At 38.0% G+C, this 21,077-nt stretch overlaps 2 protein-coding genes across 2 annotated transcripts in view; one reads left to right on the top strand and one right to left on the bottom strand.

Annotated features, from left to right (window-relative positions):
• Positions 1 to 373: 373 nt before the first annotated feature.
• CHML (CHM like Rab escort protein) lies at positions 374 to 13,561 on the bottom strand. The gene is made up of 3 exons (XM_049776473.1): positions 13,513 to 13,561; positions 7,940 to 8,049; positions 374 to 2,687 (listed from the first exon to the last, which is right to left on the bottom strand). The coding sequence occupies exon 3, from the start codon at positions 2,491 to 2,493 to the stop codon at positions 517 to 519; it is 1,977 nt and encodes a 658-aa protein (XP_049632430.1). The 5' UTR covers positions 2,494 to 2,687; positions 7,940 to 8,049; positions 13,513 to 13,561; the 3' UTR covers positions 374 to 516.
• A 4,715-nt stretch (positions 13,562 to 18,276) lies between these two features.
• The window catches only part of WDR64 (WD repeat domain 64), a 148,389-nt gene continuing 145,588 nt past the window's right edge, over positions 18,277 to 21,077 (top strand). The window contains 1 exon segment of the mRNA XM_049777562.1: positions 18,277 to 18,412. Within this exon segment, the coding sequence (XP_049633519.1) occupies positions 18,277 to 18,412 (136 nt within the window).

Genomic DNA, 21,077 nt, shown 5'->3' on the forward strand with positions numbered 1-21,077 from the left:
GCCCTCCCTACAACATTTTGTGGCCCTGCCCTAAAGGGATCTTTCTTGTTTTGTTTTTAGTTGTTTGGGTCACACACCCCAATGTTCAAGGCTTACTACTGACTTTGCACTCAAGGATCATCCTGACTTTGCCTCCTGTGGCCCCCAGGTAAATTGAGTTTGAGACCCCTGCTTTACATCTATTTAAAATTCTGATCATGGAGCTCAGACAAAAAACAGTTCAATAACCAGTAAATTACCTCTGACAGGTTAGCAAAAAATAATAAGTGACTGAACACCTCAAAGAGAATTAAAGACAAGAATCTGCAGGCAAGATACCATTTAACTGCTTCTGTTTTCTGGGAAACTACTTTAAAAGAGACTACCTAATTTCAAATGAAAGTTTGAAATAACTTTTATTTCTAATTTTGAAAAGTTGATTAGTCTTTTATTTGGGGGGGGGGCTTCTAGATTTTGGCTTCCCTCAAAGGATAATAATCTGGACATCATTTCACTATTGGTTCCAGAAGTCTGTGGTTACTTCTCTTCATCATCAAAAATAATGTCTTCGGGATTTGGAGGTGGGGGGAAGAATTCCTCACCTGGAAAGATCTCCTGAAAAAGTGCTTCAGCTTGTTTAACTGCATGTTCACTTCCCAGCTTACAGTCAGGTCCAGAGCAGACATAAACATTGGGAGGTAAGCCATTATATAAGCTTCTGCTTATTCCTGAAGAATCTCTCATATTAAAATAAAGAGCCCACAAAACTTTTGGCTTCGTAAATTCTTCCTGATCCATCTCTGTTTCAGAACATGGGGTAAATAATTTCTTCACTACTGGTTCTAAGTCTTCTTTTGCTGTTTTAGAAGATGAGCAAGTCAAATGTACCAAATAGGTACCATTCATACATGTCATGGTTGAGGAACATAATTCTGTGACTCGAACCGAACAGGTTGATTGTTCTACTGGAGGCACTACCAAAATGGATATCTGCTGATCTGAATCTGTCTTTAAAACAGATTGATCTGTAATGAGCACTGCCCTGGAAATCTGCTTGTATTGTACATTTGAGCACGTTTCCTCCGAAAAATAACTATCCTCCACAATAAAATATTTTGCATTTATTCTTTGACCAAAGTGATCTATAATTGCTTTACATCTTCCAGATTCTTTGTCAACCACAAGGCATTGTACTTTATGGCGAACACAATAGATTCCACCAAACACTGCACTCATCCTGCAGAAACACTGGGGAATTTCTCCTTGGCCATACACGGGAAATAAAAAAGGAGTGTTGCCAAATCGTCCAAGACACTGAAGAAAGTTTTTTGTTGCTTTGAGACCATCTAATACAGAGCAAGATGATTCTGTCATTGCAATTGAGTGTAGTATAAAATGTTGGAGGTTAGCGGTTAATTTCTTACTTTTTAAATAATCTGAAAATGAACAATGCATGAAAGCTTGGTATTCATCAGGATGTTGTTCATAGTCTAAACAAAACGTAAGAAATTTCATCAGCATTCTCTTTTCAATCATAGTCAGTTTTTTGCTATTAAAAACATCAGCTCTGGAACAAGGTACCTGCTCTACTTTTCCTTCTCGAAATGCAAGAATTCTAGTGACATTTTTAAATTCTGCATAATGACTAACTTTTGACTTGATTAAAAGGTCAATTAGTGGCCCTTGAGAATATAGCAGCTTTGATACCAAATCTATATTAAACCTCTTACCTTCTTTAATTATCTGAGAGTAATTAATACAATTCCTCTTTGGTTGGTCATTACTGTCTTCAGCTGTAGATTTGTTTTCATCTTTATCTTCACCTGAAACTATCTGTGTAAAAGTGTTATCAATACAATTTGTTTCTTTTGTTAGGGTCTCCTCTACATTAGTTACTTCTGGGTCAATTTCCCTACTGCTTTCCAGATCATCTCTAGTAGGCATTTTGTAGGTCATGAGTTCTGACTGTGTTTCTTCAGACAAGTATGCAGAATCTATAGCTTTAGTAAGGATGCTAGATGACTCTGAAGTATTTCTTTGTGAAGAATTGTTCTCTTCTATACTGTCATCCAAAGACTGATTAGCATAACAAAAAACTTCTGTGTGTTGAATGGTTTCATCCTTCTTACAAAGTGCAATGGCTACTTCTGTTTCATGGATCAGATCTTGCCAAAGAGAGCTATTTTCTTCTCCAGTGTCAGTGTTTTGCTGATACTCCTTCAGCCAAGAGAGCAATCCTGGAAAGTTGAAACTAGCCCAGTTTCCTCCATAATAGCATTTAGAATCAATATGCAGAACACTCTGACCATTTCTGGAACATGCTGCTGCAAGGATGGACTCAGGCAAACCTGTCCCTATTATAACCACATCAAACTCTGTAGGCAGATTATTTGCCATTCTGGAAGAAGTGATATCTGATGACAAAACTTTTGATGAAGGAAATATGTGTGATTGTAGGCAGAGCGAGGTATGAATATGCCATGAAGAAAAATCTCCTGTGGTGCTCCAGTTCATCTAAGAAATGTCATGGTTGCAGATACTAAGTGCCTAACTATTACTCTTTACTTTTTATAAATTGGTAACATAAAGATATGTTACAGTACATTGTAAACATATCTAAGAGTCAATGGATGTTTAGTTTTATTTTTGCATTTCATCTTAGAAGTTTCATTAAATGGATGACATGCATCTGTGACTGGAAGTCTTCTCTGAAAAAAACATAAAAAATAATGTTGTAAAAAATATACTGGAAAAGTAATTTCATGCAACGATAATTACAATCCACCAGGGTCTGATTTCTGCTATTAGGATATAAACCTGTACTAAACAAAGTTACTGAATGCTTTCTCATGTATTTTCAAATTTCTTAAAAATTAACAATATAGACACACCTTCCCTCAAATCAGGCAATTCTTGTGTTTTTTTCTTTTTTCTTTTTCAGTTTTTGGGCCACACCTGGTGATGCCCAGGGGTTACACCTGGCTATGCACTTAGAAATCGTTCCTGGCATTGGAGGACCATAAGGGATGCCGAAGATCAAACCCAGGTACATTCTGGGTCAGCCACGTGCAAGGCAAATATCCTACTGCTGAGCTAGTCAGGTAATTCTGTCAGAATGGTTAGATTAAGTTCACACACACAAAAAAGAAGCATTATAGGGGCTGGAGAGATAGCATGGAGGTGGGGTGTTTGCCTTGCATGCAGCAGGACAATGGTTCAAATTCTGGCATACCATATGGTCGCCTGAGACTGCCAGGAACGATTTCTGAGTGTAGAGCCAAGAATGACCTCTGAATGCTGCAGGGTATGATCCCTTCCCCCGAAAAAAAAGAATCATTATAAAACAATTCTGTAACATTTAAGAAACCTACAATTTTAAGCTTAAGATATAAAAATGTATGACTCAACAGAAAGACTAAATTCTTTGCATACAATATCACAATGAGGATTATTTCTGAGATAACTAGGGTCTGGAGTTAAGTCTAGATCAGCTGAATAGAATATTTTTCCATCCTTAGAAACAAGTATTAGCAACATAAGACTACTTCATATGAATTAATTGGATTATTAGAAAAGAATTAATTTAGTGAAACAACTTGCATTTAAAAATTTTAGATGCATTAATAAAACATTTATAGGGGCCGGCAAGGTGGCGCTAGAGGTAAGGTGTCCGCTTTGCAAGCACTAGCCAAGGAAGGACAGCGGTTTGATCCCCTGGCGTCCCATATGGTCCCCCAAGCCAGGGGCAATTTCTGAGCGCTTAGCCAGGAGTAACCCCTGAGCATCAAATGGGTGTGGCCCGAAAAACCAAAAAAAAAAAAAAAAATATATATATATATATATATATATATAATAAAACATTTATAAACAAATATTTATTTGCACATTAGTGTTTTTGAGTAAATTAAAAAAGAAAATCTATGAACACAAAAGTCAAATAAAAATAATAAAAGTGGCTGTTTTGTTTTGTTTTGTTAAAGGAAAATCTATCTGTTAAAATGTCTTATAACATCTGATGCTGGAGAGATAGTACAGCAGATAGAGCTTTGTGCCTTGCACAAGGCTGGACTAGGTTTGATCCTCTGCATCCCAGGAGTAATTTCTTAAGCACAGAGCCAGGAAAAACCTGAGGGCCACTGGGTATGGCCCCCAAAACAACAAAAAAAAAAATACTTAATATCTGTATGTGTCACCTTGAAACTCAATATCCCCAAATAAATCTGTCTATGCATTCTAAGCCATGATGAGTATGTCACTATTTTTGTCTTAAAGAAACAGGAAATGATAGTGAATGAAGTTATTTCTGTTAACATCAAGCTTAAAACTCGTTTGTAAATTATCTGTGTGGTCTAAGTATGGCCAGGGTAGCAGTGTTAACTGGACTGAAAGGCCTACTCACTTGGAAAGCTTCCAGATAAAACACATCACATTCTAGAGAATTTATTGTATTTTATAGTGAGAGTTGAGTTCAGATTTTCACTATCACTTAAATTAATAAAATCTAGATTGATAAGGCTTAAGATAACAAATTACCTTGTATACCTGTAGAATAAGTCATTTAATAGTAATTTAAATTGATTACTCCACAAGTGACTCCTCAGCCTAAGTGATTAATAGCGATGTAGCACTTGCACATCCATGGAGATCTGTCTGATGAAAGCCTCTGCTTCAAGAAGGATTTTGCTTGTTTTAAGCATTAGTTAATAACTAGGAATTGAGCAGAAAGGACACAATTCTCTAGCATGTTCATATATATATATATATATATATTATACACATCTGAATTATTCTGCCTTCTCCCAACAGAGGGAAAACAGAACCAATAAAAGTATATGAAGGAGGATATAGTTAGTATATGCTTACTCTCAGGTTAGAAGGGAATAGTTCTGAGTGAGAATACGAGATCAGATACAGGTATAAGCTGCTTAAACAGAATATCAAAGGAATTTGTTTTGCTTTCTTCCATGCCACACCAGGACAATATGTGGCATCACTGGAGTTTGCTGCTTACAAGGCAAGCACCTTATCCTTGTACTATTTCTCCAGCTCTCAGGATAATTTTGTTTGTTTGGGGGTTTGGGTCATATCCAGCAGCACTAAGAGGCTACTCCTTCCATTTAATACTCCATTAGTTGTTTAGTTCTTACACTCTTAAGTCTCACCTTAGAAGCACCATCTCTTTTAATTTATTCAAAAATAATTTTTAATTCTAAAGCTTATTATTAACTCCACTATGAATTTATTTTCCACAATTAAATCTGATACCTCTAATCCAAGTATTTCCATCACTACTTTGAAAACAGTGACAGTTATGATTAAACAGCAATCTTCAGGCAGTACATCCTGTAGTGAACATTTCTAGCAGTCTTAGGAAATTGCTATTGACTGAAATTGACCCAGAAAAACAATGATAAAGAAAGGAAAAAGGATGAAGGATATAAAGAGGAATATAAGATCACAGAGGAGATCATAAAAAAGAGGGTGACAACCAGTACTAATTAAGAAATTAAGAGCTCAATATACCCTTATATCCACGCTTCCAGGCACAGGATTGGTATAAAAATAGAATTTCCTGGGGCCAGAGAGATAGCATGGAGGGTAGGGTGTTTGCCTTGCATACGGAAAGACGGTGGTGGAAGGATGGTGGTTTGAATCCCAGCATCCCATATGGTTCACCGAGCATGCTGGGAGTGATTTCTGAGCGGGAGTGATTTCTGAGCGTAGAGACAGGAGTAACTACTGAGCGCTGCCAGGTGTGACCCAAAAACCGAAAAAAAAAGAATGTCCTAAAATATGGAGATTCCTCAAAAAACTGAAAATTGAGCTCCCATATGATCCACTCCGAGGGATATAATCTAGGAACACAAAAATATAATTCAAAAATCCCTTCCTCACACATATTTATATTAATTGCCGTGCTATTTACAATAGTCAGACTTTGGAAACAACTATGATGCTCTTCAACAGATGAATGGCAAAAGAAACTGTGGTACATATACACAATGGGATATTATGCAGCCATCAAAAGAGACGAATCATGAGATTTTCCTATACATGGATGGACATGGAATCTATTATGCAGAGTAAAATAAGTCAGAGGGAGAGAGATAGACACAGAATAGTCTCACTCATCTATGGGTTTAAAAAAATTAATGACATTATTGTAGTAAATCCAGAGATAATAGAGTTAAGGGCCAGAAGGACCTGCTCACAATTTGATGTTCACCACAAAGAGTGGTGAATGCTGTTAGGAAAATAACTACACCAGTGATGGCTAACCTTTTTGAGCCCAAGTGTCCAAACTGCCGCACAAAACCAAAGAATTTCCTCAAAGTGCCGAGCACGTCAATTAAACCTTAATAACAAGATGCTAGTATCTAAAAACTCTTTATAAATTTTATAAATTTATTCATTGTGGACCTTCCCACGTGCCAGCTGCAAGGTCTTCTCATGCTATAGGTTCGCCATCGCGGAACTACACTAACATCTAGCACGACAATGTTAATGAGTGAGAGAAGTAGAATGCCTGTCTCGAATACAGGCAGGGGTGGGGAAAAGGGGGGTATTGGTGGTGGGAAGATTGCACTGGTGAAGGGGGGGTGTTCTCTTTATGACTGAAACCCAACTATAATTATGCTTGTAATTATGGTACTTAAATAAAAATTTTATAAAATAAAAAAAGAATTTCCTAGTACTTAAGTACTTCTTAGAAATAAGAACTTTCATGTCTATGACTACTGTAGCCCACTCTATGGAGTAGTACAAAGCATAGCAGTAAAACACTGCTGACAGGGGCCGGAGAGATAGCATGGAGGTAAGGCATTTTGCCTTTCATGCAGAAGGTCATCGGTTCGAATCCCGGCGTCCCATATGGTCCCCCGTGCCTGCCAGGAGCAATTTCTGAGCATGGAGCCAGGAGTAACCCCTGAGCACTGCCGGGTGTAACCCAAAAACCACAAAAAAAAAAACAAAAAAAAAAACCACTGCTGACAGATTTTAGATTAATTACAAAGTATAACAAATATACTTATATTTACATAATTATTGCCTTTTCCCAAGCTTCAGGTATCTGTGCAAAATTTGTGCAAAAAAAAAATTTGTTTAAGGGGCCGGGAAGGTGGCGCTAGAGGTAAGGTGTCTGCCTTGCAAGCGCTAGCATAGGACGGACAGCGGTTTGATCCCCCAGCGTCCCATATGGTCCCCCCAAGCCAGGGGCGATTTCTGAGCGCATAGCCAGGAGTAACCCCTGAGCATCAAATAGGTGTGGCCCAAAATCCAAAAAAAAAAAAAATTATTTATATACCAAACAGGATAGGAGACTACTAAAATATTAGGATTATTAGGACATGGAGACAATCAAGAAATAATTATTTCTTTTTTTTTGTTTTGTTTTGTTTTGTTTTTGGGCCACACCCGTTTGACGCTCAGGGGTTACTCCTGGCTATGCGCTCAGAAGTCGCTCCTGGCTTGGGGGACCATATGGGACACCGGGGGATCGAACCGCGGTCCGTCCTAGGCTAGCGCTGGCAAGGCAGACACCTTACCTTTAGCGCCACCGCCCGGCCCCGAAATAATTATTTCTATGATTTATTTCTTTCAAAATATTAAAATAAATACATAACTGGCGCTGTCATGGAATAGTCTGGTAAATAAAATAATGAAGGGGCACTGAAGGCTCAAAGGGTGGGAATACAGTATTGCATGCAGGACCCTGTGGGTTTGATCTCAGGCACTGCACGGTCATTCCACACACACACACACACACACACACACACAACACAGAGCAAACACAGACATGAGATAGTTAAAACTCAAGCACAAAAGGGCATGGCAAATGAAGAGAAATAGATTTTATTATTAAAAATTTGTGACTGGGAATAACAGTAATTATCAAGATTGCTTTTTTTAAAGAGAAAGTAAGAAATGATCATGGACATAGCTCAAGTAGTGAAACACATACCTAAAACGTTGCAGCCCTGAGTTTGAACCACATTATGAAATGTTATCCTCCACTACTAGCATACCCTGGGAGTGCACCAGGCACCAGTATAGCTGGGTGTAATGTAGACCCTATAAAAATAATAAGAACAAAGTGTCATTTTTAAAGTAACAGAAATAGAAAAAACTTTAAATGGCAACGTAATAAAACAGAATTGCGTTTTGAAAATGGTGAAATAAAAAATTTCCCCCACTTACATAATATACACAAAAAATTTCCAAACATCTAAAATCTAAAGAAACCCTAAAATGAAAAAATATATTTGTGTTAAACCTCTGTTCAAGAATATTCCTGGATCACACATTTCTATCCTACGCTTAGAAGTAAAATTAGATGTCATTTTGGGGAACTAGATAGTAGAATAGAGCATAGGTCTTGCACACAGACTACACGGATTGACCCGCAATCTTCAGCATATGATTCCCTGGGCACCGCAGGGCATGGTCCAAAAACCAAAAAAAAAAAAAAAAAAAAAGAAAAGTATAGAAAGTTGGCCTATCAATACTATTCTGGATGGATTCTCTTTCAAAAGTCAAGTCAGTCTTCTACAAGGATTACTATTACTGCTGAAGTGAATTAATAACCAAGTTCTACAATAATACTTGTGGGAAAACTAAATGTTTGTTCAATTGAGTTGGGATTCTCAAAGTCGTTTGTAATGTCACCTTAGACTTTGGTGTACTGAAATCTAGAATAAGGAAACATAATAAAAGTAGATAATAAAAGTAGTTTAAAGGTATTCAAATTTGCTTTCTGAAGACCTGAAATGAAATGCTTTTCTAGGAAGCACTCAAAGGTTCATACCTGCTATTGAGTAGATGAACTGTTTCTAATGTCATCAAGCCGCACTTTTCGCTTTCTTAGTTTAGGAAAGTTTATGAATTAAAATGTATCCCCCTCAACCAACTTTCAGGAGTTGGGTCACTTTTCCCTTGGTTCTTTCCTCATCGGCTTAAAAAAAAAAAGTTGATTTCTGTTTTCAGCTATTGTAGGAAAGAGAACTGAAAATGAAGAGGGGCAGAGCCTTTGGAGACTGCAATTTTAGGAGAGGGACAGGCGGTGGGGTAGGGAGGGTCTGCATCAGTGAAGGGAGCAAAATCAATCTCCTTCGTTTGGAGATGCAAAATCTGAGGAACACAAAGGCTGGTGCCGTCGGAGAGATGAGGCCCGGGAATAAGCTGAGGGTGGGCTAAGGGGCAAGAAGTCTCTACCTCCTTTTGGCAAAAAGATGGCAAGACAGGAAGAGGGTGCTTTCTTCTGTGAACCGACTCACCGAAAAGACTGCTGCCAAATCCGTAGCAGCCCTCTGGCTCCCAGACCCAGCCGCGTCTTAGGAAGAGCTGAGGCTGATGCTGACGGAAGGAGCTGGAGACGACTGCGGAGACACGGGAACTGTGAGCAATGGGCACCATTAGCTACTGACAAGCCAGCTTTAAACGTTCCGAGCTCCCAGGCGGAAGAGAGGCGCGGGGTGGAGCTTCCCCGCCCTACCCGGCCCCACGGCCGTACCCCGCGACCGCTGGGTCCGAATGCAAGGCCCGACGCCCGCCCGCTCGGTGCGAAGCTTTCCGAGCGGCCTCCAGCGCGCCCCAAATGAACGCAGCTCAAGCTCAGCACTCATCCGCTTCCGCAGTCCAGCACGTCGGACTGAGGCATCTGGGGAGGAACCGCGCAGGCCCGCCCCTTCCGCCGGAAGTGCACACGTCGCCCCGCCCCAATCTCTGGGCCCCTTTCCTCCGCTCAGATCCAGGCCACGCCCACTTCCTGCACTTGGCGCTTCCGGCTGCTGCTCCGCAGTCTTTCTTGTCTCCTTTTGGGGGGGAGGGTGAAGGGAGGGAAGGAGGGCACCCGATGGTGCTCAGGGGATACTCTTGGTTCTGAGTTCACACTCGTGGCGCGGCGCATGGAACCTTACAGAATGCCAGAAGGAGAGGCTTCTGGTGGGCCCCTCCACCACTCTTAGACCTCTAGGCACTTCCTCTTGGGTCCTACCCAACCCCTCCAGGCCTGCTTGTCTGCCCACACTCCCCCCCCCCCCATTTCTCCCGCACTAACTGCACCTTTCAGGCCCAAGTGTCTGAAAGCACTTGGGATGTTGAAGGAAAGGACTGCGTGGAGTCGAATTAACCATCAAGCTCCTCTTTTCTCTTCCCCTTCTACGTCTATTCACTCTTATGGATTCATTCAAACTATGGACTTGGAGAAAGGTCTCTTGACTGTTAGCCTTCTTTCTCCCCAGAAAGCTTTTTAAATATATTTTTTCTTGCATTTTCTTTTTTTATTAAATATGTTTTTTATTTAAGTAACATGATCACATTTGGGTTACAGTCATAACCAGAACACCCCCCTTCACCAGTGCAACATTACCCCCTCCCCCTTTCCCATCCCCTGCCTGTATTCGAGACAGGCATTCTACTACAGTAATTTGTTTTTAAGTTCAGTAAGTTGTATTTTTTCCCTTAAAGGATAAGAGTAAAAAAAATAGTAAAGGTGTGATAGTGGCAATCGCCAATGTTTGCATAGGTCCAGAAAAATGGAGAAAATGGATCTGATTACAAAAAGGCCTCACCCCAGAAGTTTTTTGGCATAAGACAGACTCTGGGTTCCAGGCATACCAGTCTATCCAACTCCAGTCATTCTCAAGGTCCCGGTGAAACTTTTTGACACTTTAGCTATAGTTGGTATCAGACTTTTATATTTAAAGACTCTGGATTCTGTGCATTTCTTTCGTCGATGTCAGGCTGATGTGGAGCATCCTCTAGTTTCAGCATATCATTAAATGCAGAGCGATCTGCCCTGCATGCAGACTGTTGCTGAGTCTCCCCAGAAAGCTTTAATATCTTACAAGTAGCATGAGCTTCAGGTAGACTCAGTATTCATCAGTATTTTCCTTCTTGCGTTGCTCTGAAGTAAGACGACTTGTTTATCTCCTTATTGAACTCCCAAGGCACTTATCGCAGTCTTACTCCTGGACATTGCTAGGCTGTGTTGCCAAAGCATTGACTTAAATCTAGAATGTACAGATGGCACATTTTCCACACATTTTTACTGTCCCCAATTTTAGGCTCCAAATCATATATATGGGGTGCATTATAAAGGCCCACGATATCATGATTTGTCCATATTGGCCAACTCATCATGCCTATCCTCACCAAAACACAGAATAGACCATGTGATTGAAGCTTTGCCCTGATCAACTTCTAAGTTCCTAGTCACCAGAAGATCCACATCTCCAAGAAGCAATATAATGTGTCAAGTTTAATGTGGATAAGATTGAAGACAAGGTGTTTGAAAAGCAATTAATTCTAAACACCGGTCTGATCAAATATATCCCTAATCATGGACCTCTGCACTAAAAGGAAGTTGTATTTTGAAATACATGTACTTAAAACTGCTTGACTTAAACCCGCACTAAAAGTGTTAAAAGAGTAGCAATAAAAAAGCAACTTCTTGTTGTTTTGATTTTGTTTTTGTTTTTTGTTTTTTCCTTTCTTCTATTGAATTGATATTTATAGCCTCTAGACAGATTCCTCCCAGCTTGTATTTTCCTTTTCTTTTTCCAACAGAACCACAGAACTTTAATCATCTTGTTCTCCCTCATAACTTGAGGGGGGAAAAAATGGATGGGTACCAAGAGCAACCAGTTGTATAAACATTGAGTGGAGATAAAAAATGATTAGACTTAAGCACCAAACCCAAAGTCAATAACATCAGAATCGATACCCAACCTACAACAAGCTATACACAAGGGAGATCTGTTACACTAGCAGTCCATGGGGAAAAGAAGAAGGTATGGGATGCATGTTTGGAACAGAGGTGGACGAAGGACAACACTGGTGGTAGGAATGGCCCTAATTCAATGTCACTATGTACCTTAAATATTACTGTGAAAGACTTGTAATTCACATTGATCACAATAAAAATTATTTTAAAAAAAGAGTAGCAATAAAACAAAATATCTAGAATTTAATGAGAACTTAGAAATAAGGACAGAGTGAAAAAGGACAGGGCCATGACCATTTTAAACAAGAGTTTGGAATTATTTTATGAAAGTTCAGGACAACATCTATGCTACCAAAACGGCTGCCAGACCACTCTTGACACATAAGCAGACTTAGGGATAAAATTGTTGCCTCAAGCTTGCACGGTAAAGTTCTGAAAGGCACTTGACAAAATTGTTTGCAAAAGGTTATAAAGCAAAATAGCAGTTAAATTTTGATACATGTAATATGGAATATTGCATATATTAATTGATTACAAACATTTCTTATAATGTGGATATAAATTAAATGGTGATCAAAAAGTCTTCCCCCTCCAAAAAAAAACCCCTAGGCCCAGAATGGGTTCACTAATGAATCATTACAAACCTTTCAAGAGGAATTCTACCAACAATCCTTTTAAGGCTCTTTCATAATATTGAAGAAACAGGAACACTTCCCAAATAGTTTCTATGAAGCTAGCATCGCCTTGATACCAAAACCAGACAGAGATGCTGCCAAAAAAGAAAATTACAGATCAATATCCCTGATGAACACAGATGCAAAGATCCTCAACAAAATTCTAGCAAAATAGAATTCAATTGCATCATTAAGGTCATCCACCACAACCAATTAGGTTTTTATGCCAGGAATGCAAGGATGGTTTAACATTCATAATTCAATCAACATATACACCCACTTATCAACAAAAAGAAAAACAAAAATCATATGATGGTATAAATCAGAGGTCCTCAAACTTTTTAAACAGGGGGCCAGTTCACTGTCCCTCAGACCATTGGAGGGTCTGACTATAGTAAAAACAAAACTTATGAACGAATTCTTATGCACACTGCATATATCTTATTTTGCAATGAAGAAACAAATCAGATACAAATACAATATGTGGCCCGTGGGCCAAAGTTTGAGGACCACTGGCTATAAATAGATGATGAGAAAGCATTAGATAAGGCCCAACACCCATTCTTGATATAAACTCTCAGCAAGATAAGAAAGAAAGAAACTTTTCTCAATACTGTATAGTCAAGGCCATCTACCACAAGCAAATGTAAATATTATTATCAATGGATATAAACTAAAGCCTTCCCCCTAAAATCTGGTACAAGACAAGGCTGCCCTCTCTCACTACTCCTATTAATATAGTTCTGGAAGTACTTACCATAGCAATTAGGCAAGAAAAAGATATCAAGGGCATCCAGATAGGAAAGGAAAAAGTCAATCTCTCAGTGTTCGCAAATGACATGATAATATATTTAGAACACCCTAAAGACTACCAAAAAGCTTCTAGAAACAATACATTCATAGAGCAAAGTGGCAGGATACAAAGTTAACACTCAAAAGTCCATCAGTGAAGGGAGCAAAATCAATCTCCTTCGTTTGGAGACGCAAAATCTGGAACACAAAGGCTGGTGCTGTCGGAGAGATGAGGCCCGGGAACAAGCTGAGGGTGGGCTAAGGGGCAAGAAGAAGTCTCTACCTCCTTTTGGCAAAAAGATGGCAAGACAGGAAGAGGGTGCTTTCTTCTGTGAACCGACTCACCGAAAAGACTGCTGCTAAATCCGTAGCAGCCCTCTGGCTCCCAGACCCAGCCATGTCTTAGGAAGAGCTGAGGCTGATGCTGACAGAATTATACACTAATTATACACTATTATACACTAATAATGATAGAGAAGAAATGGATAGTAAAAGAACAATTCCATTCACATTAGTGCCCCACTAACTCAAATATCTTGGGGTCAATATAACTTAAAAGGTGAATACCTATACAAAGAAACCTACAAAAGCATGCTTCAAGAAATAAGAGAGAGCACAAGGAAATGGAGACACATACACTGCTCATGGATTGGCAGGATTAACATTATTAAAATGGCAATATTCCCCAAAGCATTGTACAGATTGAATGTGATCCCTCTAAAGATACCCATGCATTTTACAAAGTAGTGAATCAAACACTTTTGAAATTCATTTGGAACAATAAACACCTGTGGATAACTAAAGCAATACTTGGGGAAAAGAATATGGGAGGCATTACTTTCCCCAAATTTAAGCTGTACTACAAAGCAATAGTTATCAAAACAGTATGATATTGGAATAAAGACAGATCCTCAGATCAGTGGAATAGACTTGAGTATTCAGAGAATGTTCCCCAGACATGCAATCAACTAATCTTTGATAAAGGGTCAAGAAATTCAAAATCGAGCAAGAAAAGCCTCTTTGGCAAGTGGTGTTGGCACAACTGGTGAGCCACTTGCAAAAAAGCTAACTCAGACTCCCATCTAACACCAGGCACAAATATCAAATCCAAATGGATTAAAGACCTTGGTATCAGGCCTGAAACCATAAAGTATATAGAACTACACGTAGGTAAAACAGTATATGACATTGAGTCTAAAGGCATCTTCAAGGAGGAAACAGCAATCTCCAAACAAGTGGAAGCAGAGATAAACAGATAGGACTATATTAAGCTGAGGAGCTTCTGCACCTCAAAGGAAATAGTGCCTAAGATACAAAAGCCACCCACAGTATGGGAGAAACTATTCACCCAATACCCATCAGACAAGGGACTAATATCAAAAAGCTGACAGAATTTAATAAGAAAATAATTCTAGGTGCTGGAGAGATAGCATGGAGGTAAGGCATTTGCCTTTCATGCAAAAGGTTATCGGTTTGAATCCCGGCATCCCATATGGTCCCCCATGCCTGCCAGGAGCAATTTCTGAGCATGGAGCCAGGAGTAACCCCTGAGCACTGTCAGGTGTGACCCAAAAACCACAAAAAAAAAAAGAAAAAAGGAAAAAGAAAATAATTCTAACCCCATCAAAAATGGGGAGAAGAAATGAAAGACATTTCCTCAAAGAAGAAATACAAATGGCCAAAAGACATGAAAAATGCTCCGCATCACTCATCATCAGGGAGATGCAAATAAAAACTACAATGAGGTACCATTTCACACCACAGAGACTGGACACAACACAAAGAACAAGAACAATTATTGCTGGCTGGGATGTGGAACGAAAGAAACTCTTATTTACTACTGGTGGGAATGTCGTCTAGTCCAGCTTTTATGGAAAACAATATGGAGATTCCTCAAAAAACTGGAAATTGAGCTCCCACTTGATCCAGCTATTTCACTCCTAGAAATATACCCTAGGAACACAAAACTACAATACAAAAATCCCTTTCTCACACCTATATTCATTGCAACTCTATTTACAATAGCCAGACCCTGGAAACCACCGAGATGCCCTTCAACAGATGAATGGCTAGAAAGTTTGGTACATATACACAATGGAACATTATGCACCCATCAGGAGAGATGAAGTCATGAAATTTTCCTATACATGGATGTACATAGAATCTATAATGCTGAGTGAAATAAGCCAGAGGGAGAGATAGACACAGAATATTATGGGTTGTGAGAAGCTGTATGGATCTAGAGCAAATTGAAGTCTCTGAGACCATTTTCTCTCTTGCCTACGTGCAGTTTAGCACAAGCCCAGGGCTCAAAGGAAATGGCCCACCACAAGACATTGAAAAAACTTAGAGGTTTTCCACCAGATGGCTTGGAGAAGCGAGATAACATCTATAAGACCCTAGCAACCATAGCCAGAACCAATCAGCTTTAAGGACACGTCCTGTTGAAGCTTAACACCTTGGTGGGCCCTCAGCTTACATGCAAGTTAGAACGTCTTGTGGCAAAAGGCTTGACCCAGTTACTGCTAGTTTTCCCCCTCCCCATTTCATGCTATTATGATACAGAGAAAAAAATGTAGTTAAGATAAAGCAATAGAAATTTTTAACATGTATTGCTAGCCCTATGCCTTATTTAGATATAACCTTTGCCTCAGGCCTGATTGACAGGCTGAGCATGCCTCCCTTTGTGCATTTTCTATATAAACAGTGTGTACCCCCAATAAACTTGCTCTTGATCAGCATAAATTGTCCTGAGCCTATTTCTATTAACTTCTCACAGTTCTATTGCAGCATAAGACCGGATCTGCTCTAGAGACCTGAGAATAACTAGCGACCCTTAACCAACCACTCCCGCTGGTCGGGGGTCCCCCTCTGGGGGTCGCAATGGGTTTTAAGAAAAATTAAAGACATTACATTACAGTAATGTCCAGATACATAAAGGCCCAGAGACTATATAGTTAAGAGCTGGGAGGGCTAGAAAAACTGGCTCACAATATGAAGCTCACCACAAAGAGTGGTGAACACTGTTAGGGAAATAACTACACTAACAACTAGCATGACAATGTTCAAGAATGAGAGAGGTAGAATGCCTGTCACAATATAGGCAGGGTGGGGGAGGTGGGGTCATTGGTGGTGGGAATGTTGCACTGGTGATGGGGGTATTCTGTTTATGACTGAAACCCAACTACGAACATGCTTGTAATCATAGTGCTTAAATAAAGATTTATGTTAAAAAAGAAAAACCGGTAAAGAATTCAGAAGAATGACTCCTACTAAATTCTCAAAATAGAAAAAAACTATTAAATATATTTTACTTTTAAAAAAACATAAAATCAATAGTAGGATATATGAAAGTTTTAAATACATACAAAAAAAGAGTACTAGCATCTTCATCACTGAAGGAAGATTTGCAGCTAATTATAAAGATGTATTTTGTATAGTTCACCATAACTGTTGGTATAAGTGAATATGGATTTTGTTTTTTTCAACTTTTAATTTTATTTTCTTCTTTTGAGAAATCAAACTATCCAAGGTTTTGTGACTATATAAAATTTTTTCTATAACACTTTAGTCTTCACACATTATTTCATTATTGCATGGTTGAAGGTTAATTATTTGCTGGTAAAAATAAAATAGATAAAATCTTCTTACCATAGAGTTGAAGATATGGTAACTTAATTCCATGCAAATTGGATAAATAGATTAAGAGTGATGCAGATTTCAGTTAGACATGAAATGTGCATAAATTAAATAATTTTATTATTTATTATTTAGTGTAAGAGATATAAAGAAAAGGTATTTTTCTTATGGTTTCTAAATATATCTTAAATTATAAATAACATTAATTTTGAAATATTCTTTATTTTTTATGCTGCTAGTCAGAATTCTTATGGTATTTATTTTATTAGTTATTTAATTTAAATACCATGATTGAGGGACCGGAGAGATAGCATGGAGGTAAGGTGTTTGCCTTTCATGCAGAAGGTCATCGGTTCGAATCCCGGCGTCCCATATGGTCCCCTGTGCCTGCCAGTAGCAATTTCTGAGATGGAGCCAGGAGTAACCCCTGAGCACTGACAGGTGTGACCCAAAAACCACAAAAATAAATAAATAAATAAATAAATAAATACCATGATTGCAAGGTTGTTCACAATAAAGTCTTTCCCACAGATACAAAGTTATTCGTGTTTGAATTTCAGTATACAGTGTACAACACCTTCACCAGTGTACTTTTCCCTCTACCAATATTCCCAGTTTTCCTCTTGTCCACCCTCTTGCCTGCCTAAGGCAAACAAGGAGAAAAAATGAACAGACATTTCCTCAAAGAAGAAATTCAGGTGGTCAAACTACACATAAAAAATGCTACACATCATTAATCATTGGGAAAATTCAAATGAAATACTCTTTCATCTTAAGAATTTCATATCTGGAGTCAGAAAGATAATAGAAAGGCAAAAGGCTGCCTCCATTTGATCATTGGCATCACATGTAGTCCCCAAGCACCACCAGGAATGATCCTTGGGCAAACTAAGGAGTATTCTGGAGAATTACACTATCAGGTATGCCACCAAATAAAAAATAAATAAATAAAAATAAAAAAATAAAAGCCTGTGTTTCTATGTCTACTATCGTCAGAAGAATAAATATGAACTTTTCAGCATTCTGAGGAAAGCAAAGATCTCAGGTGAGAAGATATAAAGATGAAGAAAGTAATACTCAAATTATGTGGTTTTTATCCATCCCTCTTAACTCTCAGATAGTTTTCACAGCATACAAAGAAACATAAGCACAGTATTTATGAAAATTGCTATCTCTTTATGAAGGATGCAGAATGTTGCAGAGATATTATGATGCAATACAGAATCACATTAATGCTATGATGTCAAGATTTTTGCTGAAATGTTTGCCTGTATAAAAGTGTTCTTCTTTGTTAGTCACAACTCTTACTCTTACCTGAAATATGGCGTTTTGAGATTAAAGGAATAAGACCTAGGGCAAACATCAAGACAGTAGTACAGCATGTAACAACTGCAAGAGTTTCCAAACTGGCAATTTTGCAATGTTATTTCCTTATTGAGATAAAAGATTTCTTTTATTCCTGTAGAAGTTATGGATGACAGACATGTCAATAGTGAACTTCAGTTTATCATTTTCAGGAATGCCCTGAAGGGTTTTGAACACTTGATTGAACGTACAATAGCACAAAAGAGAGATGAAAGAGCAGGCCTGGTTGTTCCAAAAGAAGGTAAGATCAGTAGTGCCTGTGCAGTCCATTTGGGTCTGTTGATTACTATTAAACTATCAAAGAGAAGTGATCTAGCAAATACATTCAATGAGGATAAGCATAAGGAGTCAGCTTCTCATCTGGACCTGTTCCTGAAAAGCCAAGTGGACTTAGGGAAATGTTTTTCACTTACAAAAATATAATTTATCTTAACTAACTTCAAAACATGTTTCTATTCTTTTTTTAATCTCAAACTAGAAACAAAAATAAATTTGAGTTATCTCAAATGTAAAATTAGAGATATGAGTTAAATAATGTCTAATGGTTCATCTACCATGTAATGGTTTATTGATTAACCAGAGAGATTCAGTTATTTAATGCATAGTAATGCACAGTGATACACAGCTATGAAATGCACAGTAACACAGTGATCATTAGCAGACCATTATTTTTACTTAACACTATAATGAAAACAAAAAAGTTATAGGAATAATTATGAATTTTACTGTAAATTTCTTACTTTACCATAATTCTCTGAGCATCTTACCATATAGAGAGACTAGAATGATTTTAAGCTTATCAAAATATAGAGAACATGGTAGTCAATAGTGTAAAAATAATATTTACATGGGGCCGGCGAATAGTGAAACAGTAGGGCCTTACACACGGCTGACCCAGGACAGACCTGGGTTCAATCCCCGGTGTCCCATACGATACCCCAAGCCAGGAGTGATTTCTGAGAGCATAGCCAGGAGTAACCCCTGAGCCTCACCGGGTGTGGCCCCAAAACCAAAAATATCAGATACCCCAGGAAAAAAAAACTGAAACTACACAACTGTGATAAAAGTTTAAGGGTAGAGGTATAACTTGAAGTTTCAGGGCATTGAAAAGGGTAAAGAAGAGTCTGGAAAAATAGCATACTAAAATGTGGATGTGATGAAAGGTGCAGGACCCATGTAACAGTTAAGGTCTGCATGCATAGCCACATGTCAGAATGTTTAATATTATATCAGGGTGCTGAAGTAGAAACTGCTATTATTTAATGGTATTTCATACATTATAAATCCTTTTATAAATGTACTCAATTCTTATGATAATTGTATTTACCAGATATTACTGTTATTGTTATTTTAACCTCATGTTATTCGTAGGTGATATCACTATAGGTGATAGATCATCATAAGCGTCTAAACTTCTAAGTGTTAAAAGCTATAATTTAAACTTTTTCACTTTTGGTGGTGACAAGAATTAAACCAAGGCCTTAAAATACATACATTTTAGAAATGCAATTTAGATAGATGTATTAAGCTTAAACTGCATGTTTATTCCTTGCTTTTTCACTAAATTTTTCCATGCTATCATTACATTGTCAATCTACTCAAGTCTGGTGCCCCTAATAACTTTTGCTTTAAAAGCTCTTATTAATATATATGATCATCTAATGATTACCAAATCCACTAAATCATCTTCATTTTTCAAACATCTTGGTTATTTCACTATCTTAACATCTATCTCTACTTCAGGAAAGTTAATTTTCAACTGGCTTGGGGGGACCCTATCAGATGCCGGGGTGTCAAACCGCGGTCCATCCTAGACTAGCGCTTGCAAGGTAGATGCCTTATCTCTAGCGCCACCACTCCGGCTCCTCGTGCTCTCTTTTGAGCAAACATTTCTTCCTTTCTCTTTCTCCTTATCTTTTTAGTTTGTTCGTTAGTTTACTCAGGGAGTCACTCCTGGCAGGCTGGGGGCGGGGGTGCTCTAAGGCATACCTGGGATTAAATTTAGGTTGGCCATGTGCAAGAGAAACAGCCTACTAACTGTACTACCCCCCCCCACACACACACACTGCCATCTTTCTAAATAAGTTTCTAATAAACACTTCCTTGCTTTACTAGATAAAAAAGTATGAGGGATAACTTGGGATTGGGGTTATTTATGGTTATACTTCAATTGCCATTTTCATCTTTTATTTCTGGAATTGCACTTCATCTTCTGTCTTAATTTTTCAGTATTTCCAAGTCTGTAATATCTGTAATGACTAAAATCTTTCCAAATACTTGTGCATGTTATTTCCTCGGTTTGTTTTTCTTATTTTTTGCACCTATAAATTTAGCTTCATCTTTCAAGACCCAAATTAAATGTCACTTGGCCTGTGAGTCCTTTAAGCACTTTGTAGTTCCAGGGAAGCCTTCTGTCCAGGAATTACTCCTTAAATGTGTGTTAAATTAAGAAGTTAACTGTGCTTTTATTTAAAGCTTTTAATGACAAAGCACACTTGCTATGCCTCTTCTCTAATATATATGCACATATGGATGATACATGTATACTATACTGTATAATAAATGTCTTAGTATTAGCATATACATATGGTATCTTGTTTTATGCATGTAGAGAGGACACTATTTATATATGCCATAACGATATTTAATAGCTGAATTTTATTAATATAAGCATAATTTACACGATAGCATATCGCATGATTACTATATGCTATATAAATTAATGCAATATATATAAATTTATCATATAAATACACTATATGCATATGTAGAGGAATAAATGTTAACTTGTATTAGATTTCTAATACTGGTGCACATCATATTTATTCATAAATGCTAAAAATAGAATATACTAATCACCACAGATAAGAAACCATGAGATAGAGAAAATGTTTTTCATAACAATG

This window comes from Suncus etruscus, chromosome 7, assembly GCF_024139225.1.
Source record: "Suncus etruscus isolate mSunEtr1 chromosome 7, mSunEtr1.pri.cur, whole genome shotgun sequence".
NCBI lineage: Eukaryota > Metazoa > Chordata > Mammalia > Eulipotyphla > Soricidae > Suncus > Suncus etruscus.